Source organism: Melanotaenia boesemani, chromosome 22 (assembly GCF_017639745.1).
Source record: "Melanotaenia boesemani isolate fMelBoe1 chromosome 22, fMelBoe1.pri, whole genome shotgun sequence".
NCBI classification, from domain to species: Eukaryota; Metazoa; Chordata; class Actinopteri; order Atheriniformes; family Melanotaeniidae; genus Melanotaenia; species Melanotaenia boesemani.
Genome location: NC_055703.1, coordinates 18,621,385 through 18,647,734, shown reverse-complemented (window position 1 = coordinate 18,647,734; position 26,350 = coordinate 18,621,385). Strand labels below are relative to the sequence as shown.

Genomic DNA, 26,350 nt, shown 5'->3' with positions numbered 1-26,350 from the left:
GGCCAGAAATCTGGGTGTATCAATGGACTCAGACCTAAACCTTGAAAAACACATTAAGGGAATCACAAAGTCAGCCTACTATCACCTTAAGAATATGTCAAGGGTAAAAGATCTGATGTATCAGCAAGACCTGGAAAAACTAGTCTATGCATTCATCTTTAGTTGGCTTGATTATTGTAACAGAGTTTTTACAGGTTCTACAAAAAAAATCAATTAGACATAGGCTGCCTGTTCATCAGAGAATAGACTTTAAAGTTCTACTGCTGGTCTATAAAGCTCTGAATGGTTTAGGACCAAAATACATCAGTGACCTCTTGACACAGTATGAACTTACCAAAACCCTCAGGTCAATTGGATCCAGTTTCCAGAGTCAGAACCAGACATGGAGCTGTTGCATTCAGCTTCCATGCTCCACATGTCTGTAACAAACTCCCAGAAAGCTTTAGATCAGCTAAAGCACTCAGTTTATTGAAATTCAAGTTAATTTCAATAGTTTTTATTTAAAAACATCCAAATCTGCATCAGTTTCTTTTGAGCTTTACATTTTAAACTTGATCATGTTTTAATCCAATGTTTTCTTTTTTCTTTTTCTTTTGTTTTTAATGCTAAATGATGCTTCTTGTATTTTGTAAAGCATTTTGAATCATCCTGTCATTGAACTGTGCTATACAAATAAACTTGCCTTGCCAAAACTTTGCTCTGCCCCCATGCATGTGTGGGTTCTCTCTGTGTAATCCAGCTTCTTTCCACACTTCATAAACATACGCTTTAAGTTAATTGTTTCCAAATTCTCCCTAGGAGTGAGTATGAGTCGTTGTCTTTCTGTGTTGGCTCTGTGATAGACTGGTAACCTGTCCAAGGTGTATAATGCCTCTTGCCTGACAGCAGCTGTGACAGACTCCAGCCCCCCCATTATCCTTCATTACAATAAGATAATGTAGCCAAAGGATGGACAATTTTGGCTTATTCTGCGGTTATGGTTGTTACTTATATATGCGTGTTTGTGTGTGCATTTGTGTGTGTATATATAATTATACTTTATATAGTATGATATGGTTTGAGCCAGTGTTTTCAAACAGAATGTAGAGTAAAAATAAATCTAAAGCCTACTGCTTCTTAGTCTTATGCCTGACCTTTTGCTTTTTGTCACCCTGTTCTTTTGAAACTACTTTACACATCACCTAAGAGCAGTGGATCTGATTGAAACCCACATCACTACACACTCCCATAATAAATGACCTATTCTGTACCTCCAAGTATACCCTGTTCTGTTGACTGTTTTCACTGTTGTCGAGGGCCATATTCTGCCACATTGTCCTATGAAGACTTGAAGCTGGCCATTGAAATCATGTACCTATTAAAAAGTTTTTTCTACTACTGCATCAGATTCTTTTCCATATAGTTTGATAGAAATATCACTATCAGTAGATGGACATCTGTGGTCCCCAGATAACACTGTATGACTTTGGTTGATGCCTATCTTATTAAACAACAACGTTACCACCTTTATGTTGAATGCAATTAAAAAAGTAACTGAACTGATAAAAACTGGGAGCCATAACATCATTACGAACAGGTTTTTAATGTTTAATAAAGTGATTGATTTGCATGACTTTGCAATAGATTACATCTTTGTGTGTGTGTCTTGTTATGATGATTTTCTGTATAGTTCTAGTTGTCAGCAATTTTGTGTGGAGACTGAGAGCCAAACAAACAATAGGTCAGTTCATGTAAAATAGCTTGAGTGTGGCTTACAGCCCTAAGCCCATTTGTTCTTTCTGTATATTTTCCATAAAAGATGGCAAATACATGGAACTCAAGTGGGAGTAAATATTATGTTTTCTTGTTAAATATTTTGTGCACTATGGGTTTGACTCAGAGAGCCCATGTTTGTTATATTAAAGGAACATGTAACTATGCAACAGTGTGGCTTATTTATGTGTTTTTAATGGTTTTGGGGCTACAGTGGAGACCAGTTCATTATTTTTGGTCATTTTGCAGTGCATTCTGACAAAAAATAAACATATCAGCAGCATCCACCATAAACATAATGTATATACAGTATTTTTCCAAATTCTGAGGCACTGAGTTTAAGCTTAGTTACCTGGAACTGTTTATCATAAACACTCATTGTCTGACCTCACATTGAACTGCATGCTAAGTTTTTTTTCAGTCAGAAAGCTGTGTTGGTGTATTATAGGCTGACATTTAACTGCTGACTGTTCTCTATGCTGGCCTTTAAATTTGCTGTTTGTGTGTCTTTGTGGTGTTTTTAACTGTGTGGTAGGTCAGATTAACAAATAGTAAGGCCGGTGGCGAGCTGAATAACAGCATTAACCCAGGGACAATGGGAGCGTGGGACTAAGCCCTTTCACAACCTGTCTGACAGCTTGTTGCGTTGATGTCATCCTCTGACTCAGGCTGTAACCGCTGCCGCTGTCACCCTGGACGTTGGGATGCATGACATCATCAAATGACACATATCACTCTCCACTATAGCCTATCTGCTTTCAATTCTCTGCCTTTGTCTCTGTCTCCAGTCATTTGCATACTCATCAGCTTTCCTGCATTGTAGGCTTCCACTTTGTCAGACTGTGAACAAGGAGGAGAAGAGCATGAAAGGACATCATTAGTTTCTCAAGGAGACTCAGATAAAGGAAACAAAAGATCGGTCATGTAATATGCTCCCATTATTACTTTTCCATTTATTGTTTCAGTAATGAAGTGTGCTTAGAGATAGGAAGCAATGTTTGCAGCTCAACTTTAAACCCTCAACTTGTTTCCACTATAACAATGAAAAAATGTTTAAAATGATCCTCATTTATTGTTAAATAAATAAATAAATAAATAAATAAATAAAAGCAGATTTAGAACACCAATAGTAAAAACAAAGAACCAGTTTAACTAAAAGTCCATTTAGCATATACATTTGAAGCTTTCAGCTACTTTATGAGTGGATGGAGTTTGCTCAGTGGTCGTCACGTCTGACTGTGATATCGTTTCAGAAGCTGGTCGTTAGCTGCTCCTACACAGGGATGGGGGTTTTAAGATGCTCCTAATCATCAAACTCCATCCACATCCTCAGCTTCAAAGTCTCATAGTTTTAAAGAAAGTGATCCTGATATTTACTTCTCCAGTTTCGTGAAATTCGTCCAGGGATTTTTTGTGTAATCGTGCTGGCATATTGATAAATATACTTGTGATCTTTTTCTTACCTTATAAATGAATGAACCAAAAGTGTTGACATGAAAAAGATCTAATGTCAATTAATTTAAAGCAAACTCTCCTTTTCAAATCTCAGTGACTTCCAGTTAAATGTTTTGTGTCTGAATATAAACAGATAAGTTGAACCAGCATAGTGGTATGATATGAATTCATTTTTAGAGTCTTCACATTTGGAACATATGCTGAAAGATATGAGTTTGCTGTATTGGCTTAGCTTAGGATTAGCTTTTTTCACATTGATAAGAGAGGAAATCGGTCTGCATGGAAATTAATTTTCATACAATCCAGAACATCTTGGGCCATTATTCTTTATCTTTTTGAACAGAGCTTTAGGATGCAATGAAGACTTTTTTTTTTTTTTGCAGTTTTAGTGGTGCACATGGACAAACTGTTGTGTTTTCACAATTTTAAAACTTAAATATCTTGATCTGAATTAAAAGTAAAAAAAAAAAAAAAAAAAGGGAAAACAAACCATTATTTTTTATTAAATCCAAATGTGAACAACTCCCTTTAGACATGATTGCACATAAAGAACTTTGCTTTGTATAATTATAGTGTCTAATATGCTTATGTTCCTATATAAAAAAGGTACAGTTACTTGGCTGGAAAGTCTTAAAGAGTCTTCTGTGCCACTTGAATTGTTGAAAATCCAGAATGCAGGAACATGCAGTCTCAAAGTTTTAGCATTTCAGTATAAACACCAGTCGGTGAGCTCTGACAAAATTTCCACGGCCCTCTAATGCCCCACTCCTAGCATACTGTATTGCACAGTTATCTAAGTTTTTCTACAATACGTTTGAGACTTCTAATTGGTCTCAAATGTATTCTGCTGCATGAAGACAACCAAAAACACACATCTAGACTCAAAAAGAATTGTCTTCAGACACAAGAGGAAAAAAGTCTTTGCAGCAGGCCTTTGCTATGGCCTGCACAGAACCCCAGGGCCAGGTTCAGTGATAACAATCAGCCTCCCTTTAGACTAATTTGCTATGAGTTCTGGGTAAGATAAAACTTTTTTAAGCTATAAAACATGAATGAAAAATAAGCGCTTTAAATCCATGTTTTTATGGACCTTGCTTTGTGCACTGGTGCCCAGTCATGCTTGAACTGGAAAGGGCCATTACCAAGCTGTTCCCACAAATTTGTGAGCATAGAATTGTTCAAAATTTCCTGGTATGCTGAAGCGTTCAGAGTTCCTTTGACTAGAACTAAGGGGCCAAGCCCAGCTCCTGAAAAACAACCCTAAACTATAACCCAGAGAATGCATCTCCACTAATCCAGAGTCCAGTGACAGCGTTCTCTAGACCACTGCATCTGACACTTTGCATTGCTTTTGGTGTAAATGGCTTTGATATAGCTACTCGTCTGTGGAAACCCAATCCATGAAGCTCTCTTTGCACTGTTCTTGAGCTGATCTGAAAGCCACATGAAGTTTGGAGGTCTTTAGCAACTGACTCTGCAGAAAGTTGCAGACCATTATGCACTATGCGCCTCAGCATCCACTTACATCGAACAGTCGTTTTACAGGGCCTACCACTTGTGGCTGAGTTGCTGTCGTTCCAATCGCTTCCACTTTGTTATGATACCACTGACAGTTGACTGTGGTGTATTTAGGAGTGAGGAAATTTCACAACTGCACTTCTTGCACAGGTGGCATCCTATTACAGTACCATGCTGGAATTGACTGACCTTCTGGAAGCGACCCATTCCTTCACAAATGTTTGTAGAAACAGTCTGCATGTCTCAGTGCTTGATTTTTATACACCTGTGGCCATGGAAGTAATTGGAACACTTGATTTCAATTATTTTGAATGGGTCTTGGGGGTCGTGGTTCAAAACGTTTGAGAACCCCTGCCTTAGAGGATTAGCAGCTTTATTATTATTATTATCATCTTCCTTTTCTCCAGCAGATCTGTGAGCTCTGAGTCAGCCAGTGGCATGCAGGTGACTAACCCTTTGAGCCATGTGCCTATCTTTTAGGCCTCCCATGTCAAATTGAGTATAGCCTATCTCTGCTTCCACAAAGTCTATTTGAATACTTTTAGAGTCATAGTAAAGGGAACACCTGCGAGATTTATTAAGATGTGTAAATATCAATATATGTGTTACTGGTGAAGAAGAAACGGCACTAATGAGAAAAGTTTTAGGCATGCCTAAAAAAAAAGAGATGAATATGAATATCCCTTTAAAAAGATGCAGATGTAGCTCTAAACTTCCATCAAATCATAATACAATATGTGAACATTATCTCTGCAAAAGTCATCTTTGACATAGTGAAGCACAACAAAATTAGTGGAGTTTTAATAGAAGTAGTTCAGGGAAGGTCTCCAAAATGGACATTTGGCACAGTTTGACACTATCAGTTGGAGGACCTCAAGTTTTAAAGGTTAAGGCCTAAAAATGGAATGGTAAATGGACTTGTACTTATATAGTGCTTTTGCAGTCAGCTTGACCACTCAAAATGCTTAAAAAAAGAAAGAGTCTGGGATTATGTAAGACGACTGTGGGCAGGAGGACCTGTAATCCATCCTGTTTAAGATGGGACTGTTCCAAAACTTGAAATAACCCAGCTATGAGAAAATGTGCCAGCAGGAAGATGTTTGACATAGTTCTTTATGCTGAATGCATTTTATATCAAGTTGATTGAAAAATAAAGATATTTTCAAGGCGTCCTCCCTTATTATATGAGAACATCAGTCTGGTCAGTGAAGCACAAACATCCAAGAGAATTAACAGTGTCCAAACACATTTTTGAGTGGACTTGAAAGCTGAATGTTTGTTTACAACTCACTGAAGAACATCTGTTATTCCTGTTCAGGAAAAGGTTCACATTGGCTATTCTGCACACCTGGCACCTGGCAAGTGTTCCCTGCAAAATCATCCTCTATCACACAGAAAGTGAAGCGTTTTACATTTTTGACAGCTATAACAGCTTGTGTAGAATAATATGGGGAAAGTGAGGAGTTAGTATGAGTAATGTTAACAACAGCGGCTGCAGGGACAATGAAAGCAACGGTAGCAACGCACAACACTGCAGAAAACTTAAAAGATATCACAAAATATAGGTTTCATCAATAAAATAACTGTAAACCTTTGCTACCGGGCTGTTATACATTATTTTTTGACGGATATAGTATTATTATCATTATTATTGCATAAAAACAGCTGCAAACAGAGGATAAAGCTCAGCCTCCTCTGGGAGGAACCATAAAATATTCTGGCCCCTTCACAGCCGTGCAGCAGGTGACCACTCATACTAGAAACTGTTGCTATTTAGACATGATTACAAGCGGGTGCAGCAAGCGTCATTGTTATTTATATTTTGTAATCCTTCTGTTTAGTTCAGAGGTTGAGGGCAGTGAGTGCATCTGATAACTTGCACCACTTAAGGGTCGAGCCGGATAACTTTAGTTTATAACCTCCGAACAGTCATAAACACTCCTGGAGGGTGGTGGTTATAAATATCAGGAGACATTGTTAAACCCCCCCCACTCAGAACCAAACATGTATATGATACACTTCCACTCTGGGTAATGGTCAGAGTTAAACTGGAACCCCCCACTACGGGCAGAGTGACATGATCTGCTATTCTTGAGATCGTCTCGTGTTTCATTGAAGCATGAGGTGAACCCAAAATGTACAATCAAGAAAAACAGATACAGTGCTTCCTCTCTGACTTTATCCACAATAAGGGTGAGGAACTGAGAACGAATGTTTAACATTTTTTCATCGTTAACTAAACAACATTTGGTTGTTGCTAAGTGACAATACGGATGAGTCACTGCACCTCAGGCGAAGGGACATGCCAACGTGAACTGCTAACACTGAGCAGACTGGTCAAAGCCAGAGAAAAAAGGGTTGTTATGAGTTCAGTGATGGAGCTGTTATTGTTAAGTACAAAATATAGCTCTCCTGGTAATCTCTTACAGTGGCCTCCTCGCATAGGAGGCAAAGAAGAAATTTGTCAGTTAAGCAGATGATATCTCTTGACTTTCACCACCCACAACCAGCTAATTTCAGTAGTTCTCGGCCTTCAGTTGGAACTCCCCTTGGGGTATTATAGTTTGACATGCAGTGGGGTATTAGAAAAAGACTTATGAAACTTATTTAATATATTTATATTGAAGCAGTCTTTAAAGTGGTTTTTGAGGTTGTATGTCTTTTTTTTAACATCACATCCAAAATTAAGTTTAAAAGAAAGTATTAAAATTTTTTCTGTTACAGCATAGAGTGAAGTTGATATGTTAATTTAAACAAAAGTAGAGTTAAAATGCCAGCTTAAGTGAAGGCAACTAATTAACCAGGAAATCATGGCGGACGTCCTTGAAACAAGCAGTGCCAGGTCAAATGTAATCATTCAAACATAATATTGATTGAAGTCTAAGCAATGAAAGAGTTCAAGGATACTGTGTTAGGACAGCAAGGCTAAAATGTAAGCTGAAGGAGAAGATATACAGCTCAGTGCATCCTATAATTAAACTATTGAAGTCTTCTTTTGTTGACTAAAATCCATTTATTAAATTGACATATTGAAGTTAGAAGAGTAATGATAAAACAAATGGTAGTTGAAACTAAAATGCAAATAGTTTAGTGAAAGGATACTCAGCACAGATATTTTGGACAATCTGTTGGCAAGAATGGAATAAAGATTTCTTTCCTTTCTTAGCATAAACTCATTTGAGGATAAAAAAACCCAAACAAAACAAAACAAACAAACAAAAATAAACAAACAAAAAATAACCCCACGCCTTTTATACCAACAGATGGAGTTCCTCTTCAATTAAATTCACCATTTTGCACCACCATGTCTGTACAGTAACTCAAAATAAACTTGTCCTACATGCTTGCATGGGCAGTGTAAGAGATGGTGTGTTAGGTTGTTTTTCTTGCTAAAGTCACTACAGCCTAGATACTATTCCTTAAAACCTGCCTTTGTAACAGCTGAACGCATGTTCACCTGACCTTTGTAGATTAAGGTTGAGTAGATGTTCAATAATTTTTGAGCAAGTTTTCACTGTTTTGTACCACACAGCTAAAAGGTTATTGAGAATGTGGTGACACTCTCAATAAAAGAATAATAAGTACTGATCTTATCGGACTATTGTGAGACCTGAGAATTTTTGCTGTTTCTCAGCAAGTGAGATTGTAATCTAAACTACACTCTAAGTTGTGAAACTCATGTTTGCTACATACATACAAGTTCAGACATGAAATCTTATTTCAGACCCAGTAAATTAAAGAAATAAAACACAGGGATTGTTGGTGAAACAGCACTTCAGAAGGAGGCACCATAATGCACTTACAGACTGGGCTGATAATCCTTTATTTTTTCTTGGATCCACAAAGCTCAGGCAGTTTGTAGAATGACAGTCAAACAGCTTTAAAGATAAACAGTTACATTGAAAAACTGTTATCAGTGCACAGTTAAGTTCCTGCTTATTCAATTAAACTGTCTAATGAAGTTAATTAAATGGATTTCAAATGAAAGTGAGAGAGATAATCACTCCATCAAGAAATTTGAAATGCTTGAAACTAAGCATAGTCTTGTGTTACAGACTGACAGGGTAGAAGCTGATAGATATGCTCAAAGTGAAGAAGCATAGGTCGACAGGCTGTTGAATCTTTGGCAGTGTCCCTCCTTGCCATCACTGGACATGTTGCTTTTCAAGCTGTTGAGTCTGCAGTAAGCCCATCTGTGCCATTCCCTCTTAGAAACCATCAGCAGCAACAATATTCTTTCATTTATTAAATCTTCAGCTTTGAAAGAGAAATGAAGCTAATAGCCAGATGGGACAAAATACCAGAGGGAGGGGGCAGTCCGCTGCATATTAAAGACTAAAAACAGCAATTAGTAATGAATTAATTTGTAATTCAAACAGCATTGCTAAATGAATGAATGCATGATGACTTGTTTCCAAGGTTACTTAAGGTTGCACTTTTCCTGTGCTGCAGTAAATGTGACACTTGCTGCACCTTGCTGAACACAGGAAGTGGTTTGGGTCTTTCATCTGGGCCACAATCAGTCACATTTTCCATACCGAGCACAAAAAAAGAAAAAGAAAAAAAGACAAACCACTTGACTACTTTACTTCTTGATCTCTTAACACATACACAAAGCCACACTTCGTCACGTTTTCCATGGCCTGACATTTATAAAAGGAAGACGGCCGTCTCAGTCCACCGCATGATCATGAAAAGAGAGCAAATGGTTGTAAAATGAGTTTTCTCATCCTGCTGAGCTGTCAAGCTACCATCAGCAGCAATCGTTTTCAAATCCACCTACTCTCTTATGACAACAGATTGGAGAGATTACTGGTATTAATTTTAGTTTGGCATCTTTCTGTACTGGCATAAATATAAAAGCACACATGATGCAAATGAAAACAAAAATAGTAGTTTTATTATCCACTCTCAAATTTAGTGACAAGAGATTCTTTAAATCCTCAAGGTAAATGTGAAACAACTGAATTATCCCTCATTTGTTATTGGAGAATATATATATATATATATATATATATATATATATATATATATACAATCAAGTTTAAACTAGTGATTACATATAAAAATTGGAAAACTGACTGTTTTTTTTTTTTTTTTGCAGAAGACAATGTAATGATAGCTGAAAAGAGTTTTTGAGGGTTACAGTTTTAATGGCTAAAACGCTTTGGTTATGCTAGTCACCAATCTTGATCTGTGAATCATCTCAGGAATCTTAAGTTCCTGCACAAAATGAAGCACTACATATTCCTGGCATTAATGTTATTATTGATAACACACAGTGTTCACATTTTTAAATTGTTATTAAAATCTGAAACTGTAATGTTAAAAAAAACAAACAAAAAAAAAACAAAAAAAACTAATCTTTCTCAGGTGAATGAGTTTGCAAAAAATATTAAGGCAACTACATTACAAAATGAACTACTGCCAGTATATTTTCTTTGTGTAATTGGAATACACAAGTTTCACAAAATGGCCATTGACATATTTATGCTGTTCAAAGTGGTGCATTGTCTCAAACTGCAAATTTTAAACTTTAGATGTTCTCAGTAGGGCTCAAATCAGGCGAGGAAGGGGATAGGTGGTCATAAGGAATTTCTTTCTATTGTAATTCACTTCCGATGAATGTGATGTGTGAGAATTATCCTCTATATGTATAGTGTACTTCTGCACTCATCTTCCTGTATTACTTGTTAAAGAAATCTAAACCAGCCAGTAGCTTTGAGAGTTGATAATTAATCGATCCTTAAACTAAACAAAGGACCAAGTTCATGCTAGAGATTAGCAGACCATACTTGCATTCCTCCTCCACCCTGGTGTAGCCTGGTTGTCAACTCATCTGTCTGCTCCACCAACAGTCACTCAGTTAAATTCTTAATAAAACATTGTTTTATGAATGACAAATGTTTTCAGGTATTTCTGAGCCCATTCTTCATGCTTCTGCTTGTGAATGGAGTTTTGTTTCAACTGATGTAAGCTGCTTAATCATCACCTCACTGAGCTCACAGCCTCCCTTTTTGCACAAGATTACCATATGTTAATATGCTCTGGAGTTGATTAAATGTGCTTTAATAGCAAGTTTACAGTTAGCCATACTAATGAGCAGGCAGAAATTTAGGTAGCAGTTGCATTTCCTTCAGAGAAATCCTTTATCTGCAGGTTAATACACACAGACTGCTTCTAGGTACCAGATTGTTATCCACATGTTAGAATTTCAGATCTGTTCCATAATCATGAACACATCACCAAAAACTCTTAATCACAACCCAGCAATTATTTTCCCTGTTTTGATGGTGACGTCTACTTGATTCTTGGTAATTTGATGCAGTTCTTTAAGCCCTAATTTTACTGTAGATACAAAACCTCTGATATAAGTAACAGGTCATCAGCTCAAAAAGAATTAAGCCTGTTATACCGGCTGAACTGCTTGAATTTGCATAAGTGCTTATGTAATGCTGCATTTAATGCTTGAATTCTGAACAGATCTTTAAAATGAAGATCCTGTTTCTTACTTAATGCCATGTTTCTTTGTGTAACACTTTCTGAAGTTTTTCATGTATTTTCTACACAGCTAATTAAAGTTATTGTTATATTTCTTCATATAATCCCAGGCTAAATCTGGCTTTCTTGGGCTAATAAAATGAGCTGTAGAACTCTTTATTCTCCACATCAGCATAGGTGGTTTTATGACTGAATGAACATCTGGGGTCATTTGTCATGCTGCAGGGTGAAGTTGAATTGTTCACATGCCTCCCTGATGGTAATGTGTAGTGAAAAACTATTGCACAGCAACACTACACTTTACTGCTCTCTCTATTCTGGACACCACCTCCAACTCAAAGCAGTTACTGTCATTATATAAGGCACAAGTCAGTGTTACAAACCGCTTCAGAAATTACACTTTTGTATTGGCTGCCTATGTTTTCCCTCTGTTTAATTATAAAACAAATGTCAGATAATTAATCCAATTTCTAAATGACTAATTAGGACATAGTAGAATAACTTAGCAAATAAAGATCCATATGGTGGTTTTCACTTGACAGACAAAATGCCTCATTTCATAAAAATGTTTTAGGAAATAAAAAAAAAAATTGCCTACTTTTTGTGTTGTGTTTTTCTATAAGACTCGTTCTTATTTTACAAGTTTTTCAATGACCCTTTAACACATGGTGAAACAGGAGTCAATGGGAATCCAGTCGGCTTTGATCAGCTGTGTCCATTTATAAATAACTGCATACAGAGCTAATAGTGGAAGCAGTAACATGCCCTGCGTTGTTTCAGGTTGCCAGTGAGGATAAATAGAGTGCTTGGATTATATTTGGGTATTGCAGCCAGTGAGACCCTTTCACTACAACATAGGTCCTTTCGTATGGGACTTTGCAGTCAGCCAACTTGGCATTTGTCAGACAGCCCTTTTGCCAAAGACACCTACTTATTACCACCACTGATTCCTCGCCATCCTGCATAAAGGTCACTTGTGTTGTCTTACACAAGGCAGACGCTTTGTTTTGCTGTGCAGTGCTACAGTAACACTTACAGCAAGTTAGAGTTTTGTGTATTCTTTTAATACAGATGTATTGTTTTTATAAAAAGGTCCCATTATTTTTATTTAGACTAATGAATAAGTGAGGAGAGAAAAAAATGTAACTTCTGCTATCAGATGAATGTGACTTAGACCAAAAATTACACGGTCTATTAAACCACACTGGCACAGCAGTAAATCCATTATTCCATTTAAGTTTTGGAAACCTATTTGCCAGTTTCCAAAAGTTTCAGTTTGCTAGAACTTTTTTCAGTTTGACGAATTAGTGTTCTTTTACTGGCCAAAAAATATATATGAAGGCAGTGACATTTCAAGACCCATTGCAGGTGAACTGGACTTTTGATTTTGTTAAGTTATTCTTTAAATACAAGCAGCTCTTCCATTAAGTGACAAATATAAACTACAGGAGCACTCAGAGAGCTGAGTACTCAACCAAGGCCAAAAGTCATCTGGATCTGTACCAAAATGTAATGGCTTCTTCCTTTGACAATACTCCATTTATCAACCAAGGTTCATGAAATTTAATTTTGTAGCAGTCCTTTAATCTAGCTAAAAATCAAACGTACACCAATGAATATGCACCACAGCCTCTTATCTTACTTTAAGGTAAATGTTCAAAACATATATTCAACATAATATATTATTGAATAATAAGTAACTATACTGTTATTGTTCATATCAGATAAACTGTCAGCAATGAACACTAACAATGTAGAATGGAAAAGCTAGAAGTTGCTATTGGACATGTGGATTTAGGGGCAATTTAAAACACAAAAAGATGTCCTAGAAGACTTGTGATTGAGATTTGTGTATTAAAATAAACTTAACGGGACTACACAGTAATGTCAAAGAATTACAGAATAATCATTTGAACAAACTGTCTGTAGTGGGAGATGATTCACTACTGTGGCTACTCACACTAGAAATCATTGCTCATTTAAGATAACTTTAAGAATGCAGAATGCTCAGTGAGGTGAACAAAGAAATGCACAAAGCACCAGTGAAGAATTCATCGATGCGGGTTAACATTTCTGTTCATGAGTCGAACAAATGCAGTTGATTGAACAAAGTGTTCATGAGATAACACCATGGAGGTTTAATTCTGTTTGTCATGAAACTTCAAAGCACTGGTGGGGTGAGGTTTTGTGGTGGAATGAAACAAAGGTTAGAGACAATCAAATTATTGTGTTGAACTGACTGAAACAGAATGTTTAAAATACATGAAAACATGTTAATCCAACTGAAATCCCATTGAGCCAGACCAAATTTGAACTAACACACGCAGATAATGCTACTGGAAATCAAATTTCTCATGCATGCATATATTTACTGTGATTCAAACTGGTGTAGGTACTCTTCACATCCTCCACAGTTTCAGTCCTGGGCCTTGGCCCAGAAGTAGCGAAAGAAGTTTCTCTAACAACAAAGAATGACCATGAAATGTTCACTATTTAACATGGTGCTAATTTACTGCCACCTTAACTGCCTGTCAGTTGTTTGTGACTGTGAGGTGACAAGTCAACTAGAAAAAGCCTTAACATGATGGCATTACTCCACCAACTGTAGACGAGTTGGCTAATGAATCCATTATCATCCTATGCTTACATATTGGGACATGAACAGTAGTGCAGATAAATAACTATTTAACCTACAACCAAAACTTAACTTAATTTGAGATATTTAAGTCAATATGTGGTTTAAACTAGACTGACTTTGTTTTCATTTTTAAAATGTTGATTAGCAGATAACATACATTTTTAAATTAATTCATTATGTCTTGTTCAGACTGAGGAATACTTTCTTGAACACTGAAAACTGTCATGCTCTTCAAAAAACCAAAAGATATTTTGGTAAATATTACGATTTCAAATGTGGTAACTTCTAAAAAATTAATTTCCTGTCATCCAAGATATTTAAGTCAGAGTAGTGTACAAATATTCAACTCGCTTTTAACTTTTCTCCTTCTCTCTCTTAGAATAACGATCCAGTTTACTGGGGTCCAGTTTAAAGAAAAGACAAGAGTTTACGAGCAGTACCTGAAGGCAACGCGTCTTCTTCCTCAAACCTCCTGGAGAGGCTTTTGATTGGATGCCAGTGACATCACCCTCTTCATATGTGGGACTAGAGGCCGCTGATGCGACACCCCCTCCGCAGCTGTGACAAGCCCCTCCCTCCGCAAGGCCGGACTTCACTGTACGCAGAGGATCATATTTAATATTAATGAAGTCGCGCATTGGCTCAAACTCGCGTCAATCGCGCTGCGCGACTTCAGTAGGCTGGCAGACTTCCTTCAATATTATTTCTGGGAAGCAGGGTAAAAGTACTCAAAAATGTTGCCGATCCACAACACTGGGACGGACTGAATGGAGGCAACACTGTCGGCGAGGGGAGATTATAAATCCGTCTACAGTCGACCGTGACACTCACCGGTAAGCACTAATATGAGGCAAGTTTGTGAATTAGTGGCGCAAGTAGTTGTTTAAATGCACAGCCACAGAGATTACACGCGAATTAATACATAATGAAAAGGAGTATGAATTTGCTGCAACCATTTTGTGTATTTGTATTATCTCTAAATCGTGTTTAGTTTTTATGTGTATTTGGCTTGATCCTTTCATTGCGACAAAGTTGAAATCTCTGCCTTTAAAATCAGCCATCGCATATTGAATTTTTATTTTTTTTAATTTTTTTTATTCTCTAATACATGCTGGTGTGAAATTGGATTTCTTTCAGTCTGCAGCTCATCAGTCTCCCCCTGAAAGCCATATCACATTCTCGGCACGTTCCCATGCCGGTTTCTTCAATGAATTTGCCCATGAATGATCTCTGCTTCTTTTTTTTCTTTCTTTCTTTCTTTTTTTTAACCCCCCCTCTCTCAACCTGTACCGTGCCTAAAAGACAGCAACAGCCCGGACAGGCAAGGCTCGGTCGGTGTCTTTTACATAATATGCCAAGATGACAGGCTTTTAAAACCCCTCTGATCAAAAGGAAATTACCACCCCTCTTTTTCTTGATACCCCGACTTTCAAATTGGGTGAGAGACAGAACTGCAGCGTGGCGTTGATGCAGTATTTTATCTTTTATCCCACCCTCTGTTGTTGTAAAAGCTTTAGATCAGACAGAGCAGAAGTGGGATGAAAAATTCAGCATCACACACATATACAGTATGTGGAGGGTGATTCATGTTGATCACTTTCACTGTGATTCAGGACCAGAACACTTTCTGATGATTTAACTGTTTATTATTAGTGACCAGTCTGTCACTCCCACATTTTCCCACCAACTGGGGTGTAACCCTGCAGGTGTTGACAGTACTAATATTTGGCTTCAGCCACTGTTTTCTAGTTTGTGTGTTGATCTAACAGGAAAGAAGTCAGCCTGTGTGTGTTCTTTGCTTGATTATTCACACCTTTTATTACAGCAGGTGGATGAACAGTTCATTTAACAACTGCTGTTTTCATGGTTTTGCTTATTTGCGTCTTCACAGAGAGGCTTGTTGAGTTCTCCGTAAAGGTCCAGCCCTCGGCCTCCCCATGCCTCCATCTCCCCTTGACGACAGAATTGTGGTGGCGCTGCCAAGGCCAATTCGACCTCAGGAACTCCAACTGCGCCTGGACACCAGCTCTCTGGACTCCATCACAACCACCAGCAGCAGCAACACAGTCATCAGCACCACCGTGGTGAAGATCCGGGCGACGGCCAATCTTGTATCGTATATGCCCTCATCCAAGGGCTCCACGCGCTCGTTGTCGTGTGGATGCAGCAGTGCCAGCTGCTGCTCTGTGACTACCTATGAGAAGGACAGCCAGAGCCTCAGCCACAGCCAGGTGAGCGCTAGTAGCCCCAACCTCAGCTATGCTGGACCGTCCACACCTATGGTCAGCAACCATGAAGCATTAAGCGCCCCCAGTCTCATCCCAGGAACGCCAAAGGCCCTGTCCACTCTGAGGGTCATTCACCCCAATGAGCTGGCCAAGCGCATGACCTGCTGCCCTATGGGTCATCCCGTGGGGCCTGTGCCGGTCATCATTGACTGCCGACCCTTCATGGAGTACAACAAGAGCCACATTCGTGGGGCTGTGCACATCAACTGCTCCGACAAGATCAGCCGCCGGCGGCTGCAGCAGGGCAAGATCACTGTGCTGGACCTCATCTCTTGCCGTGAGGGCAAGGACTCTTTTAAGGGCATCTTCTCCAAAGAGATTGTGATTTATGATGAGAGCACTACAGATCCCCACCGGCTGACGTCCTCCCAGCCGCTACATGTGGTCCTGGAATCACTGAGGAGGGAGGGAAAGGACCCCATCGTTCTCAAAGGTAACACTGAAGTGGGCATATTAAAAATTGCTCAAAATTGCTTTAGAGAGAAAGCAGTGCCTGATTTAACAGATTTTGGAACTTTATGGTGGTATAAACTGATATAAAATCAGTTTGGTTGAACAGTATTGTGTAGTGTGTGTGAACCATGTTAAACTTTGACCTTTATTGTTCCTGTCAGCTGATACTGCCTGTCAGCACAGTGGTTGTAGTTTTATCATCCTGTGAACTCTCCACTGAAGCATCACAGCAGCTATAACACAACATACAACTGCTATTGCACCAATAACAAAGTCAGTGCAAGCTGTATTTGCATCATCCTCATACATAAACATACTCTGACTCTCTTTTACTGTTTTCTATATGAGACATGTTAAGCATTTTGCAGGGACTGAGAGGCAGCTGTTAGTAAATAAGGCAGCCTGTACAGATGACAGTCCTTGGTTCATTGCCATGTTTTCTATCTTTGGTTAGCCTGTTTGAAGCTGGAGCAGTGTGTCGTGTTGGGGGCTGGGCTGTGAGTGTTTTCTTAATGCCTCCCAGTCACCGTCTAGCTGTAAGATCAGAGCACCTTGATCCTTCCTGTTCACGTCTGTTCTCTCTTCTTCCCCTGGTCCTCCTGTGGGCTTTGATGGACGAGACTCCTCTCCAGTTTTTCATCGCGCACTGGTGCCTGTCTGAAGCTCGCCTTAAGTGGGAGGAACAAGCAGACTGTCTTGCTCTTTCTTCAGCTGGTTTAAGCCCTGCAAAATGCAAGCCATCCTCTCAGCAGAGGAGATCAAAAGGCTTAGGCTTAGTTTTTTATTACTGATTTTCATATCTAAAACAACCTACTTCTTTCATTTCCTAATATTCACATTGTTTAATTACACCCTGCCAATGAAGTGGTTAATATTTCCCCAAAACTTGAATATTCTAGCAATGGAGCATCCCCGTTTTCACTCTTATTAGTACTTCTAATCTTTTTTTGCACTGTTTTCAAAATGAAATGATGACACATTCTTTGCTTCTTTTGAGTACTGTACATCAGAGCTTTGTAATTAGATAAAGTAATTATACATTATTGTAACAAGCAGTAGTAATGGTGACATATCTAGAGAATGCATACATGAATGTTGTTACAAAATGTTGTCATGCTTCATAATTTGATCAGTTACCAGCACATCTTAGTCATCATTTACTGTACATATGTCTGTGGTGCGATCCTCCACTCCAGTGGAAAAACAAGGGCATCCATCCCTTGCCTGCTGCAGCTAGGAGCAGTAATAGATTACATTTAATCCACCTGAATTACCATAAACAACACGTCAGTAGTTTTCGAGGGTATACAATGAGTCTTGAAAACAGCAGGCGGTGTTGGGAGAGACCTTTAGAGGCAGAAATGGTAGTTTCTAAACAGGAACTGAGCCTGTGGCTCATGAAAGTGACAGAGACGCTTCTAATGTTTTCCCTTGTGAGTTTAGTCAGAGATACTGACAGCTGGTCACACTTCATCTCACTACAATATGCTGCTTGTGGAGATTGTGTTTACTGAGAAAAGTGTCATTTATCAGTTGAATTAGATGAGAGTAAAAAAAAAAAGAGTTTAGTGTGCACTAAAGCAAGTTTGGACTGTAACAATGAGCTTTAGCTTAACCACCATATAGTTTCTGTACTAACCAATTCACGTTAGTAACTACAGCAGGTGATGACTAAGTGCTAGTATACTGGTATTACTGCATGCATTATACAGTCAAATTTATTACACACCAGAGCCTGTGATGATCTGTACTGTGGGTTACCTGGTACTTTCCTCTGATGACAGCCTCATGTTGAACAGTAAGAAGAAGCTAAAACAACAACAAACTGAAACTGAATGGCATTTAATTGAAGCATTTAACATCTAAAGAGCCCGGTTGTAGCTCACTGTTTGGAATGAAGAAAGGAAAAGAAAAACTATCCGTTTCAGTGAAATCCCCCCTTCTTTAACATCTCTTTTAGTTTGGTGACGGCTCCTGATCACTTCCCTCCAGTCATGACAATGACATTATGTTATAGTGAGGCCTTGGTCAACAATCTGGCTGTTTCATGATGAAAACACAGCCGTTGACAGGAGATCCCCACCTGCTTCCCACCATAGAGAAGTAGTGAGGCTGTGCAATGACCTCACATGACATGATGTCAGCTTCCACATTGTGAACAATACATGAACTGATACTTGGACCCCTCCCCATGGCTCAGATACTAAAGGGAAACTTTGGTTGATAGCATCAGTGTTACAAACAGGTGCAAACCAGTTTATTTTGAGAGGAGCAGATGTCCAATAAGAAGTGTGTTTAACATTCAGTATGTCGCTTTACTTGCTGATTAACAGCTAAACAGATGTACCTGTGAATGTGTGGAAACTGTTTGATTAACCCCCTTTTCTCTGGTTTATTTTGCTGATAAGGACAAACAGTGCTGATCCCTTCATATTATTCAACATCCAAATACAGGCATTCAAATCAGAACCAAATATATCAGCATAGTCAGGTGACAGGAGGTTTCTCTGATGTTAAAGGGCTTCAGATCTCATTAAAGCCAGTTGTCGTTGCTTTTATCTGATCTGTATGCAAAGCTTAGTTGTCCTGCTCAGTCGTAACGTGCCACGTGGGAGTCAAAGGCATGAATGCATGTATTTATAGCATAGATAGTTTCTGTGAGAATTAAACCTTTAACCTGTGTGTTGTTTACTCCATGCTCCATACAGGATTGAGGAAAATGAATATCAAGTAAATAAGAAAAATGATGTTTGACAGTTTGAATTTTTCAGCCTCATATTCAAACACGAAATATGACATTAAATTTACGCCCAGCTCAGTCTTTTTGTTTGTGTTCACAGGAGGCCTTAGCTGCTTCAGGCAGAGCCATGAAAACCTGTGTGAGCACTCGCTGCACCGCCACGAGGGCTTGGACACGGGGGCAGCCGCTGGCCTGACGGGGCCTCTACCTCACTCCTTGCCTTCCACCCCGGACATCGAGAACGCAGAGCTGACACCAATATTGCCCTTCCTCTATCTGGGGAACGAGCATGACGCTCAGGACGCCAACCTGCTGCAGCGGTTGAACATCGGCTACATCCTAAATGTGACCACCCACCTGCCGCTCTATCACTATGACACAGGCCTCTTCATCTACAAGCGCCTGCCTGCCACCGACAGCAACAAGCAGAACCTGCGCCAGTACTTCGAGGAGGCATTTGAATTCATTGGTATGAAACTTGCCTTGTAGCTTTGCATAAGAAGTTTGCAGTGCAAGCACGCAGGCGTAAGATAACCTTTCAAGATGGAGTGTTTGTGGGAGATGTCTTGCTGCAGGCGGTACAGAGGTGAAAGCAGTTAAATCACAGAATAATATTTACCCTAAAATATTTTTCTATGGGGAATATCTGTTCTAGGCCTAAAGATAAAACAAACATACTAATGGGGAAAAAATCAGATATTTCTTTGGGTAATTATTTTGTCACTCACTCATACTTACAGTTTTTGTACATTAGTTGCTTTTACATGCAGTTTTAATTATTTTAGCCTCAATTTAATTTTTTATTTTCTAAAGTTTTCTCCTAATCCTCATTCAACTACCTAATCTCAAGTTATATACTAAAAGATTAGAAATTTTTTTATCCTTTACTTAAGAAAATATTCCAAAACACATATTTAAATATATTCCATTCCAAGTAATAACAAATTCTAACTCTAATAAATGTGTATAAGTATTTGCAGCTTAGTGCTTAGCTGTTACCAAACAATTTAAACATCCATTGAAGTGGAACTATGTGAGAAGCTCAGAGGAACAGATCCATCATTCAGTGGAACTGATAACTCTTAAATTTCTGAAACGTGACCCTGAGTACACACAAGATCTGTCAAACCAAAATGAGCTGAAGTCTCTGGTTTTATCTAAAACAAAACGTCATATTTAAAAAAAAAAGAATGATCTCATCCAGTCTGAAATCAGCATCTCATATATAACAAGTAACTGAAGTACAACGCAGTCTTACAGCATAAAAAATGGAAATACTTTGGTAAAGTAGCTCAAAAAATTACATTGAAGTACAGCATTTAAATAAAGATACCAAGTGGCTCTCCACTGCTAATAATTTATTTTAATGTTATAATTAAAAGGAAGACACAGACGTGACTCATTAAAGCAGAAACGTAGATTTTTCTGAACATACAAAAAAATGTGTTTACAGCAAAATCAATAACACCGTTTGTATTGACACAAAGATTGATCTGTTAAATTATCACTATGGCCTGAAGGAAAGACACTCCTGGGTGTAGCTCTTGTTCTTGGTCCATTGTTTGTTTAGATGTAGCAGTTTAAGAGTCGAGAGAGGATTAGATTTATGTGTTGACATTCTGTTCTAAAACTGGACAAACTTATTATAGTATGGTGTAAATTGAGCAGGTATGAACCAGTAGTTCTCAAAATTTACTGATCTTTAGTTCAGTAAAGTTTGACCTGTTTCCTTTTTTTATTTATTGGTTCCCTAATAATTTTTAATGAATAGAAGTTGTTTACTTGTTGTTTCTAATGTTCTAATACCATGATCATTTAATTTAATTTATTTTTTCAGTGCAGAAGTTTAAACTATGCTTTTATAATAATCCATAGTAAGCCCTAGAGAGATGTGGGACCACAGAGGAAGTTGTAATATATTATGACATTTAAAAAATACCCTTCCTCGTTATGGAACAAAGGATCTTTTTTGCTGTGCTTGAACTGTTTCCATGTTCCCTTCTGCAGAGGAAGCACACCAAGCAGGTATGGGCCTTCTGATCCACTGCCAGGCAGGGGTGTCTCGTTCAGCCACCATCGTGATCGCCTACCTGATGAAGCACACCTGGATGACCATGACAGATGCCTACAAGTTTGTCAAAACCAGGAGGCCCATCATCTCTCCAAACCTTAACTTCATGGGCCAGTTGTTAGAGTTTGAGGAGGACCTCAACAATGGAATAACGCCACGAATCCTCACACCAAAGCTGATTGGTGTGGAAACAGTTGTTTAAATAAACACCTTGGACTCTTTCTCACGTTTTTTTTTTTTTTGATAGACTGGCTGCTCTATGAGCCATATGAGTGTATGAGAGAGTCACTGATATTTGTCCTGAATCTCTTCATCCTCTTCTCAGACTCTCTTGAGTGGCAAAGCTCTTGGTCAATGGCGAAGAAAAATGCCAAAAATCCCAAATGTTTGGACCTGGCCGAAGTCCCGGAGGAGAAGACGAGTCCAATGGAGAGGGAGCGGTCAAGCTTTCCATTTGTAACCTCAGAGCAGCGAACTCGAAGGAGAAGAAAATCGATTTGGAAATGATATTCTCCTTGCAGTTACTGACAAGAGGGACTCTTAAAGCTCACACTGTGGCACACAGTTCTTGTTTGCTGACTTAGGCAGGGTTGGCCATGGCAGTGCCTGTCTAAATAAAAGAAGAAGAAAAAAAAAGATGATGACTTGTTTGGTGTGTTAATGTTGTTCTATTTTTATACCGGGGTTAAAGGGGATGACCATTACGAGCCTACAGTGGCTTACTGTGCAATAATTTGAGTGGAATGCAACAGACCTTGATCTTAAATGTGTATATATCAGTAAAGATTACAAAACATTTCCAGCTCTTTGCTGAAGAACCATTTTAATGTTGATGTAATTACTGCTGTTAAGCTCTATGTATTTATGGTGCATTCAATCATGCTGTAATATTTGGCGCTGATCTGTATGAGAATCAGAAAAAATGGGGTTGTATTTTAAGTGCAGCCCATGAGTTAATGTCTGTTGAAGCATACATTCGCATTTTGAGCATTTGTGTTAGTATCTTGGTTTTGCCGTTCCTGCATCCCCGTATATTTTTAGCAATACACATATTACCAGACAGCCATAAGAGCTTTTTTTTAATGCATGACTGCTCGCAGAGGAAGGAACACTTTGAAATAATAGGCGAATATCATAAAACAGGGCTACTGGTGATGTTTAATGTAACACAGCTGTGGATTTTCACTGCCTGCTTCTGTCTCCTCCATTTGTTTTTGCTCCACTTCATCCATTAGCCAGTGCTGTTGTACTCTACTTTACTGTTACTGTCTATGTCAGCCTACATCATATGTTCTTGGGGATGCCCTACATTGTGAGCTATGATTTAGCCCCTTTTAATGTAGCAGAGTTGAGGTTTGTATGTCAAACAAATATACACTTCCTATTATGGGCCACGGTTTGTGTCACAGCAGTGGTACAGTAGAGCAGCCTAATCTTTGTCCGATTTGTTTTGCAACTCCCTGCCACTGGCACCAAGCTGGAGTTAAGTGAGCTCTTCTGCCTTGCATACAGTAGGCAAGCACTGCTGTCACATGCTGCTCCAGTGCCTCTATCAATGCCTTAAATCATGCCACCACTGAGCCTGTGCATGGCTCAGCATCACATACAGACAAATACTCAACACACAGAGGTTGCATTTTACTATCAGACAAAAACTTTCCTATTTGTCTCACAAATTAAATGTAAAGCAATTATATCTGTCATTTCTGACCAGTATGCTTAATATAGCAGAACTGCAATCAAAGACATTAAAGAGCCTATAGATAAAAACAAACAAACAAACAAAAAATCTCATTATGTAACTGTGATCTAGTGGCATTTGAAGGAGAACCTGGGCATCACCTTAAATTGTATCAACTCAGCACTAAACAGTACTGTATTAAAGCAAACAAAAAGTTTACCTTCATCTGCTTCTGCACTAATCGCTGACTTATAACCAATACGTGGAGATGGACGTCTTTTTGTGAACTGTTAGAACACTCGACTTTGCAACATCATCCACTCAACTGAGTTTTAGCTGCCTGGACAAACTATGTATTGACACCATTTCGAAATAACATCACGTAGGTTTTTCTGCAATGTGTTATGTTTTAAAAGTTACTTCTGTGACTGGCTGATATTAGCCAATAACACTGGCCAACCAAAGTATTGACTGGGCTCAGATGCATTCATTTTGTTGGTACACAGATTCTAGATTCTGTCTCATCTGTTGGTTTTTACACGTTTATATTCAGAACAATAACAAACTGGTTGATAAGAATGGAAATCTATAACCACACAGCTAGGATGCATTTACATTTACTTGTATACAACAGAGCACATACTATAAAGAAGATTGTTTTCTTGACTAACCTATCAGAGATCAACATTGACAAACTTCCCTTTGAAATTAAAAAAAAAATACCCTAATTAAAGACTGGGAATTATATGTCTTTGATTTAAATTGGTTAGATTAGATGAACCCAAGGGGTTTAAGGTCTGCCACATAAACAAGTGTGTAGAATTTCAGCTAAAGTCAGAGCATTAAATTCAGACCAAAAAAGAAATAAGTATTTTATGTCTGCAGCTTCCTCACAAATTATTTCTAGTTCTGTTTATGATAATGGTGTTCCTCTGGGGTTCTTTCTGTTCAGCTCTCCATTGTAAAGCGTAGAACAAAGCACAGGGCTAACAACATTTGTCAAAGCGCCAATATTAATTGTTTTGCAACTAACCTGCTGTGAACCATTATATCTTTAAAGCCAAATCCAAAAGTTTAAAAATGATAATCTGCTTCTGTAAGTGGGATAAATGAGAATCCAAGTTTTCAAGGCATAGCACATCCACAGTGTGCTCTCCGTAAGGCTTTACAACAGACACTCACAGCAGTAAACCTGAAAACCTCCTCGTGACAACTTATGCTATGCAAAATTAAATTGTAACATTTTTCAGGTGATGAAATTGTTTTGTGAGGTCTTTACAAACATTTTTAACATGAAAAACAAGCTTGCAAGCTCCAATGGAAGTTAAATTTAAGAGTTTGTTTTGTGACAAGTTTAAAGAAATGTTCTTTTGTTTGTTTTTTCTGCTTTATGTTGCTTTTGTCACTAGTGTGTCCTGGTGCTTCACAATATATATTAATAACCTTTTACCAAACATTTACAGATTTTGCTTATCATCTGAGCCAATGTTAAAAATAAGAAAAATATACTTTTCATCTGAGCTGCTGATTCCTGCAATCGCAGTGGCATTAAAAAACAAAACAAAAAAATATCTGTTTGACTAAATAGTGTAACGGTACTCTGGTTGGAGATAAAGCATGCTGCGTGCTCCTGCTCTGTGAGGGACACTGGCAGTCATTATGGTGCTGTCCGTCTTTCCAACTGCTTTTCCTGTAGCGGTCATATCCTGAATGACAGCTCCAAAAGGCTTCTGCTCCCCTTTATTTGGAAACATGGTTCTGAATTAGAACAATATCAAGCTGTCATGTTTGATGTGCACTCTTTACGACTAGACTTGTTTCAGAGTCTCTGCTTTGGGCTCAGAGGCTCTGGTGGAAATGGGCTTCACTCTACAAGACTGTATATTTCTTGTGTCTGTAATCAACAGTCAAGTATTTACAGTATATAAATATATATATATATATTTTCTTTGTATGCATATATTCATTACTATTTTTGCACTGACCTATGGACAGATGGATTTATTTTTTTCCACAAAGGGTGCTATGATATCGGAGGCCTTCTCCCACACCTTTTTGCATGACTTGCTCAAAGTTCCCGGTCTGTTATCTCTCCTTCTCTTTCCCTAATACTCCTTGAACTATTGCAATTAAAGCACTGTAATTTTGTAATCCCTACTTGTGAGCTTTGAAATAAACAGGGAGGCTTCAAGTTTGATTTGTGTACTGAAAGCTTATTTTCTCATTACTTTTCTGTCAATTTCTTTACAAAATTACACAAAAAACAAGAACAAATGGAACATATTGTCAAAGCAATGATTTTATTGTTATGCATCAATTATTTCTATTAACCTGAGATGGAATCACAGAACAAAAGGTCTTAGGAGTGGCACTGAAGGTTAGCTGCATTATATTTAGATGCAATCTTTTGCTAGTGACTGTATGGTGTTGGAGATGTTTGCACTCTCCAGATCAGTAATTGTAACAAAGTTACTTTAAGCTAAAATGTGTTTCCAACCTTTTTCATTGTTCCTGGTTTTGCACATATAAGGACATATAGCTGCTGTAATCTGTATATTTGAGAAGATTAAGAGTAACTTGAAATGATGAATCCACAGATTTTTTACCTGACCCTAGCTCCTCTTGGCTGCACTCACCAGCTTTCAGGCACAGATAAGTATTAGAAAGTTTCCAGCAAACTATATCAGAAAATCTGAAAGGAATTTTTGAGAACCTGCACTTTTTCCCCATTCACCACTCTTCAAACATTATTAAGGGTGGTACCTGTGGTTGGTGGCACTAAGTCTCTGGCCAGAATGACATCAGATACTGCATAACATGGATGTGCCCTTGATTCTAATAATTCCCTACAGTCATAAGTCAAATTATTACTGTACACAATCATTTATTTGCTGTTATTGGTATGGTAAAACTACTGTATTTTTTAATTCTTGGGAAAATATCTTGATGTCAAAAGCAAAACATCAGACAGGAATAATAATGTTTTTTTTCAACCATGATAAAAGTCAGTCTGACCAACTGCAACACATGAGCAGAGGCTTCGACATTTACTAATTGCTGGACTTCATAACAATGAAACAGTCCTTCCAGTGTGTATTTTAAGAGTTGGCCTTCATCAGTCTTCTGACATTTCAGCATTCAGAATACATGGCCAAAGTTGTTAATTATCTGCACTCGCCTCCATTCAGCCATGTGTCACATAGCTACAGGAGTTATGAGCCTATATTTATTCCACCTTTGCAGGCGTCTGCTG

General features: G+C 38.3%; 1 protein-coding gene across 3 annotated transcripts; it reads left to right on the top strand.

The window, feature by feature from the left end:
* The first annotated feature begins 14,493 nt into the window (after nt 1–14,493).
* On the top strand, nt 14,494–25,294 carry dusp10 (dual specificity phosphatase 10). Of its 3 annotated transcripts, none has more exons than XM_041976425.1 (5): nt 14,494–14,714; nt 15,756–16,585; nt 19,446–19,814; nt 21,353–21,598; nt 21,742–25,294. In XM_041976425.1, the coding sequence occupies exons 2-5, from the start codon at nt 15,802–15,804 to the stop codon at nt 21,921–21,923; spliced, it is 1,581 nt and encodes a 526-aa protein (XP_041832359.1). In that variant the 5' UTR covers nt 14,494–14,714; nt 15,756–15,801; the 3' UTR covers nt 21,924–25,294. The 3 variants fall into 3 exon arrangements, with proteins under 3 accessions (XP_041832359.1, XP_041832358.1, XP_041832360.1); XM_041976424.1 differs by having other exon boundaries at nt 14,495–14,697; XM_041976426.1 differs by having other exon boundaries at nt 14,496–14,697; nt 21,353–21,883.
* The last annotated feature ends 1,056 nt before the right edge of the window (nt 25,295–26,350 follow it).

Excerpts from the sequence above, each read along its gene's own strand:
- dusp10 (XM_041976425.1), top strand. The coding sequence starts at position 15,802 with ATGCCTCCATCTCCCCTTGACGACAGAATTGTGGTGGCGCTGCCAAGG. Across the intron at positions 16,586-19,445 it reads GGACCCCATCGTTCTCAAAG|GAGGCCTTAGCTGCTTCAGG; the intron begins GTAACACTGAAG and ends TTGTGTTCACAG. Across the intron at positions 19,815-21,352 it reads GGAGGCATTTGAATTCATTG|AGGAAGCACACCAAGCAGGT; the intron begins GTATGAAACTTG and ends TCCCTTCTGCAG.